Source organism: Entelurus aequoreus, linkage group LG07, assembly GCF_033978785.1.
Source record: "Entelurus aequoreus isolate RoL-2023_Sb linkage group LG07, RoL_Eaeq_v1.1, whole genome shotgun sequence".
NCBI classification, from domain to species: Eukaryota; Metazoa; Chordata; class Actinopteri; order Syngnathiformes; family Syngnathidae; genus Entelurus; species Entelurus aequoreus.
In genome coordinates, this window is record NC_084737.1 from 9,385,790 (window position 1) to 9,392,495 (window position 6,706).

Genomic DNA, 6,706 nt, shown 5'->3' on the forward strand with positions numbered 1-6,706 from the left:
TTCTCGCGTGCGACCGCAGCGACGCGTCGTGCGAGAATGTTTTGTCGCAAAGTGAACACGCGAAGGGTTTTTCCCCCGTGTGCGTCCTCATGTGCGTCGCCACGTTTACTTTCCGGGCGAATCTTTTCCCGCACTCTCGACAAAAGAAGGGTTTCTCTCCCGTGTGCGCTCTCACGTGCGATACCATCGCTACCTTCTGAGAGAATCGTTGGCCGCAAAATGAACAACAAAAGGGTTTTCTCCCGTGTGCGTCCGCATGTGTATTTTCATCTGCAGCTGGTGAGGGAACCTTTTACTGCAAACTGAGCAACTGAAAGGCTTTTCTCCCGTGTGTTTCGACATGTGTCGGGTCAAACTGGTACCGTGGGAAAAGCTCTTGCCACAGAGCGAGCAACCGAAAGGTGTTTCTCCTGTGTGAGTTCTCATGTGTATTACCATTGTACCTTTCTGGGAGAATCTCTGCTGACAAACTGAACAACTAAAGGGTTTTTCTCCCGTGTGCGTCCTCATGTGTTGAGTCAGATGGCCCTTCTGAGTAAATGTTTTCGCACAGACCGAGCAGCTCACACATTCTCTACCCGTCTTCTTTTTTTTCGAGCGCTTGTTGTCAGCGCGAGTCTTCAAGTCACCTCCACAGTCTGTACGGCCGTGCAAAGGTTTGTGGGAGTCATCCCCGTCTTTATCCTCCTTGTGGCAGTCTTGTGGTTTCTCTTCATAATCGTCAATCTTCACAGAGACAACATTGAGTTGCAACTTGGTGGGATCAGCTTCCTCCGGCCCGAGGAGACAATCCCCCTCCTTAATAGTCCCGAGTTCCCCATCCTTCCGCCTCTTTTGCGGCTGAACGGGACGCTTTTCTTGACCATCAATCAGCTGCTGGACATCTGCGGGACACAAGCACACTTTAAAGGCCTACTGAAATGATTTTTTTTATTTAAACGGGAAAAGCAGATCCATTCTATGTGACATACTTGATCATTTCGCGATATTGCCATATTTTTGCTGAAAGGATTTAGTAGAGAAAATCGACGATAAAGTTCGCAACTTTTGCTCGCTGATAAAAAAAAACCTTGCCCCTACCGGAAGTAGCGTGACGTCACAAGCGGTAGTGCTGCTCACAATTCCCCGTTGTTTACAATGGAGCGAGAGATATTAGGAGCGAGAAAGTGACGATTACCCCATTAATTTGAGCGAGGATGAAAGATTCGTGGATGAGGAACGTTAGAGTGATGGACTAGAATGCAGTCAAGAGATATATTTTTTCGCTCTGACCGTAACTTGGGTACAAGCTGGCTCATTGGATTCCACACTCTCCTTTTTCTATTGTGGATCACGGATTTGTATTTTAAACCACCTCGGATACTATATCCTCTTGAAAATGAGAGTCGAGAAGGCGAAATGGACATTAACAGTGACTTTTATCTCCACGACAATACATCGACGAAGCTCTTTAGCATGAGCTAACGTGATAGCATCTGTCTCAAATGCAGATAGAAACAAAATAAATAAATCCCTGACTGGAAGGATAGACAGAAGATCAACAATACTACTATCAGGGGACACCGAACCAAACACTGGATATGTAAATACACGGTTAATGTGTATTCGACACCTGTCGAAGCCTAGCAATGCTGTTGCTAACGACGCTAACTTAACAACGGGACCTCGTCAGAGCTATGATAAAAACATTAGCGCTCCACCTACGCCAGCCAGCCCTCCTCTGCTCATCAACACCCGTGCTCACCTGCGTTCCAGCGATCGACGATGCGGTCGGCGGCCCGGAGACGTAGGAAGTCAAGGTGAGTTCGCCGCTAGCGCGTCTGCTATCCAACAAAGTCCTCCTTGTTGTGTTGCTACAGCCAGCCGCATACACCGATCCCACCTACAACGTTCTTCTTTGCAATCTCCATTGTTCATTAAACAAATTGCAAAAGATTCACCAACACAGATGTCCAGAATACTGTGGAATTTTGAGATGAAAACAGAGCTCTGTGTATTGTGTCCAAAAGGGTCCAAACACTTCCGTGGACCTCGCGACGTCACGCGCATACGTCATCCTCCAAAGGCGCTTTGAACCGGAAGTTCCCCGGGAAATTTAAAATTGCACTTTATAAGTTAACCCGGCCGTATTGGCATGTGTTGCAATGTTAAGATTTCATCATTGATATATAAACTATCAGACTGCGTGGTCGCTAGTAGTGGCTTTCAGTAGGCCTTTAAAGCCACTACTAGCGACCACGCAGTCTGATAGTTTATATATCAATGATGAAATCTTAACATTGCAACACATGCCAATACGGCCGGGTTAACTTATAAAGTGACATTTAAAGCTTCCCGGGAAATATCCGGCTGAAACGTCGCGGTATGATGACGTATGCGCGTGACGAAGTCCGAGTAACGGAAGTTATGGTACCCCGTAGAATCCTATACAAAAAGCTCTGTTTTCATTTCATAATTCCACAGTATTCTGGACATCTTTTGCAATTTTTTTAATGAACAATGAAGGCTGCAAAGAAGACAGTTGTAGGTGGGATCAGTGTATTAGCAGCGGACTACAGCAACACAACCAGAAGGACTTTGTTGGAGCGCTAGCCGCCGACTTCACCTTGACTTCCTACGTCTCCGGGCCGCCAAACGCATCGGGTGAAGTCCTTCGTCCTTCTGCCGATCGCTGGAACGCAGGTGAGCACGGGTGTTGATGAGCAAATGACGGCTGGCTGGCGTAGGTGGAGAGCTAATGTTTTTAGCATAGCTCTGTGCAGTCCGGTTGCTAAGTTAGCTTCAATGGCGTCATTAGCACAGCATTGTTAACCTTCGCCAGCCTGGAAAGCATTAACCGTGTATTTACATGTCCACGGTTTAATAGTATTGTTGATTTTCTATCCGTCCTTCCAGTCAGGGGTTTATTTCTTTTGTTTCTATATGCAGTTAAAGCAAGATGCTATCACGTTAGCTCGTAGCTAAAGCATTTCGCCGATGTATTGTCGTGGAGATAAAAGGCACTGAATGTCCATTTCGCGTTCTCGACTCTCATTTTCAAGAGGATATAGTATCCGAGGTGGTTTAAAATACAAATCTGTGATCTACAATAGAAAAAGGAGAGTGTGGAATCCAATGAGCCAGCTTGTACCTAAGTTACGGTCAGAGCGAAAAATGATACGTCCATCACTGTCTCTCAAGTCATTCACTGTAACGTTCCTCATCTACGAATCTTTCATCCTCGCTCAAATTAATGGGGTAATCATCAGTTTCTCGGTCCGAATCTCTCTCGCTCCATTGTAAACAACGGGGAATTGTGAGGAATACTAGCTCCTGTGATGTCACGCTACTTCCGCTACAGGCAAGGCTTTTTTTTTATCAGCGAGCAAAAGTTGCGAACTTTATCGTCGATTTTCTCTACTAAATCCTTTCAGCAAAAATATGGCAATATCGCGAAATGATCAAGTATGACACATAGAATGGATCTGCTATTCCCGTTTAAATTTTTAAAAAATCATTTCAGTAGGCCTTTAAGCTCAGAAACCTTGAGATGTTTCTCATGGAACACACTTTCTTCTATATACCGTATTTTCTGGACTATAAGGCGCACTTAAAATCCTTTTTTTTTGTTAGACTGGCCTGCCTGTAGTCCAGACCTGTCTCCCATTGAAAATGTGTGGCGCATTATGAAGGCTAAAATACCACAACTTAAAGGCCTACTGAAATGAAATGTTTTTATTCAAACGGGGATAGCAGATCTATTCTATGTGTCATACTTGATCATTTCGCGATATTGCCATATTTTTGCTGAAAGGATTTAGCATAGAACAATGACGATAAAGATCGCAACTTTTGGTATCTGATAAAAAAAGGCTTGAAGTAGCGTGACGTAGTCAATTGAACATATACGCAAAGTTCCCCTATTGTTTACAATGATGGCCGCCAGAAGTGAGAGAGATTCGGACCGAGAAAGCGACGATTTCCCCATTAATTTGAGCGAGGATGAAAGATTCGTGGATGAGGAAAGTGCAAGTGAAGGACTAGTGGGGAGTGGAAGCGATTCAGATAGGGAAGATGCTGTGAGAGCCGGGGGTGACCTGATATTCAGCTGGGAATGACTACAACAGTAAATAAACACAAGACATATATATACTCTATTAGCCACAACACAACCAGGCTTATATTTAATATGCCACAAATTAATCCTGCATAAAAACACCTAGGTGTTTGTTATGCTAGCTCCTAGCTACTAGCTCGAGCTAGTTATAGCTCGAGCGGGTAATATGGACGGGATCCCGTATATATAACCCGCCAATCCAATTCAAACACCTGCACAACACACACACTCACTCAGCCCAAAGGACCGTTCACCTAACCCAAGGTTCATAAAGCTTATATATTTAACCAAAGTTACGTACGTGACACGCACGTACGGGCAAGCGATCAAATGTTTGGAAGCGCGCGGGTGGGACCTGATATTCAGCTGGGAATGACTACAACAGTAAATAAACACAAGACATATATATACTCTATTAGCCACAACACAACCAGGCTTATATTTAATATGCCACAAATTAATCTCCTAGCTCCTACCTCGAGCTAGTTATAGCAAGCGATCAAATGTTTGGAAGCGTACTCACGGTATCGCATCTGCGTCTGTTAACGAAGTCAAAGTCCTCCTGGTAAGAGTCTCTGTTGTACGAGTTCTTCGATCTTGACTGCATCTTTCGGGAATGTAAACAATGAAACACCGACTGTGTTGTGTTGCTGACTTCCCTCGCAAAATACTCCGCTTCGCACCGACTTTCTTCTTTGCTTGCTCAGCTTCTTTCTAAATAATGCAATGAACAAATTGCAACAGATTCACCAGCACAGATGTCCAGAATACTGTGGAATAATGACATGAAAACAGAGCTATTTCGTATTGGCTTCAATGGGGAAGCCATACCTGTGTTCTACTGGCTACGTCACGCGCATACGTCATCCTCAAAGGCGTTTTGAACCGGAAGTTCCCCGGGAAATTTAAAATGTCACTTTATAAGTTAACCCGGCCGTATTGGCCTGTGTTGCAATGTTAAGATTTCCTCATTGATATATAAACTATCAGACTGTGTGGTCGCTAGTAGTGGCTTTCAGTAGGCTTTTAAGCAAGACTGGGAAAGAATTTTACTTCAAAAATGTGTCTCCTTAGTTCCCAAACCTTTACTGTGTGTTGTTAAAAGGAAAGGCCATGTAACACACTTTTTTTTGCAATGTGTTGCTGCCATTAAATTCTGAGTTCATGATTGTATGAAAAAAAAAAAATAACAATGTTTCTCAGTGTGAACATGAAATATCTTGTCTTTGCAGTCTATTTAATTGAATATAAGTTGAAAATGATTTGTTGTATTCTCTTTTTATTTACCATTTACACAACGTGACAACTTCACTGCTTTTCTACATCGTAATTGAAAAAGGCTGCAGTACATATCGCGATATATATTTTCGGCTATATCGCCCATCCCTCGTTCCCATAGACTGCAGTAATGACATACAGTCACCAGTCAAATCAAAACAATGCTGAAATAGGAATGTAAAAACATAAAAGTGATAACATTTCAAATGTAGTCACGTGACCCCCGAGTCGTTTTCCTATTGGCTGGTTGGAAACTCAACATAGCTGCCGTCTTCATTGTCGCAAAACAGGATGATAAAAGTGACAAAACATGGATATGGAAATGCAAAAACGTGTTAAATGTAAATTATTTTGTTTAAATACCTTCAACGTGCAGCACAATTTGAGTTTTGCAAACAGCTTCCAGTTGCCGTCGATGTCGCTCCTTCTCTTCTCTGCTTCTAGAAAGTTCCTCCTCGTACGACGCGATGGTTCTTTCGAACAGCGCGAAGATTTCATCTGCCGCCGCCATGAGTCTCTGCTTCACCAACTCTCGGAACATGTTGATTATTTATTTGTCTTGCACGACTTCAGCGTCCAGCTTTTATAGTCTGCCGTCTTCTTGTGTTCGTCTTTTTGCTTCTTCTTCTTCTCCTTGAGGCTCACTGGCGGGCTGCAGCCAAGGTTTGGAAGGTGCACACCGCCACCTGGCGTACGGGCGTGTAGAGCACTTTTACCAATGAAAATCATGTTTTATTACGGTATTTATATTTCTATTCATAATATTTTGCAGTAGCTTTGACAATAATCTTGTCATTTAAGCCTTTTTGCAACTAGGAAAATCAGGCTATTTATTTGTTGTGTATTTATTTTTTATTGATTATGTATTCATTAGTTATTTATTTGAGCTTATTTACATTATTGTTCATGATATTTTGAAGCAGCTTTGACAATTATCTTGTGATTTAAGTCTTTTTTGCAACTAGGAAAATCACGCTATTTATTTGTTGTGTATTTATTTTTTATTTATTATTGATTACGTATTTATTTGTTATTTATTTTATAATCTATTTTATCTTATTTATTTGAGCTTATTTACATTATTATTCATAATATTTTTGCAGTGTCTTTGACAATTATCTTTGTATGTCAAGCCTTTTTTGCAACTAGGAAAATTACGCTATTTATTTGTTGTGTATTTATTAATGTATTTATTATTGATTATGTATCCATCCATCCATTTTCTACCGCTTGTCCCTGTATTAATTAGTTATTTAGTTTATTATTTACTTTATCTTATTTATTTTAGCCTATTTACATTATTATTCATAATATTTTGCAGCAGCTTTGACA

General features: G+C 41.9%; 1 protein-coding gene across 1 annotated transcript in view; it reads right to left on the reverse strand.

Moving 5' to 3' along the window:
* LOC133652938 (zinc finger protein 33A-like) overlaps positions 1–6,040 on the reverse strand; it is a 6,618-nt gene extending 578 nt beyond the window's left edge. Inside the window, exons 1-2 of the mRNA XM_062051895.1 lie at positions 5,738–6,040; positions 1–884 (exon numbers count right to left, since the gene is read on the reverse strand). The exon at positions 1–884 is cut by the window's left edge and continues 578 nt beyond it. Coding sequence (XP_061907879.1) covers positions 190–884; positions 5,738–5,915 — 873 coding nt within the window. The 5' untranslated portion in view covers positions 5,916–6,040 and the 3' untranslated portion in view covers positions 1–189. The remainder of the gene's footprint in view (positions 885–5,737) is intronic.
* Between the last annotated feature and the right edge of the window lie 666 nt (positions 6,041–6,706).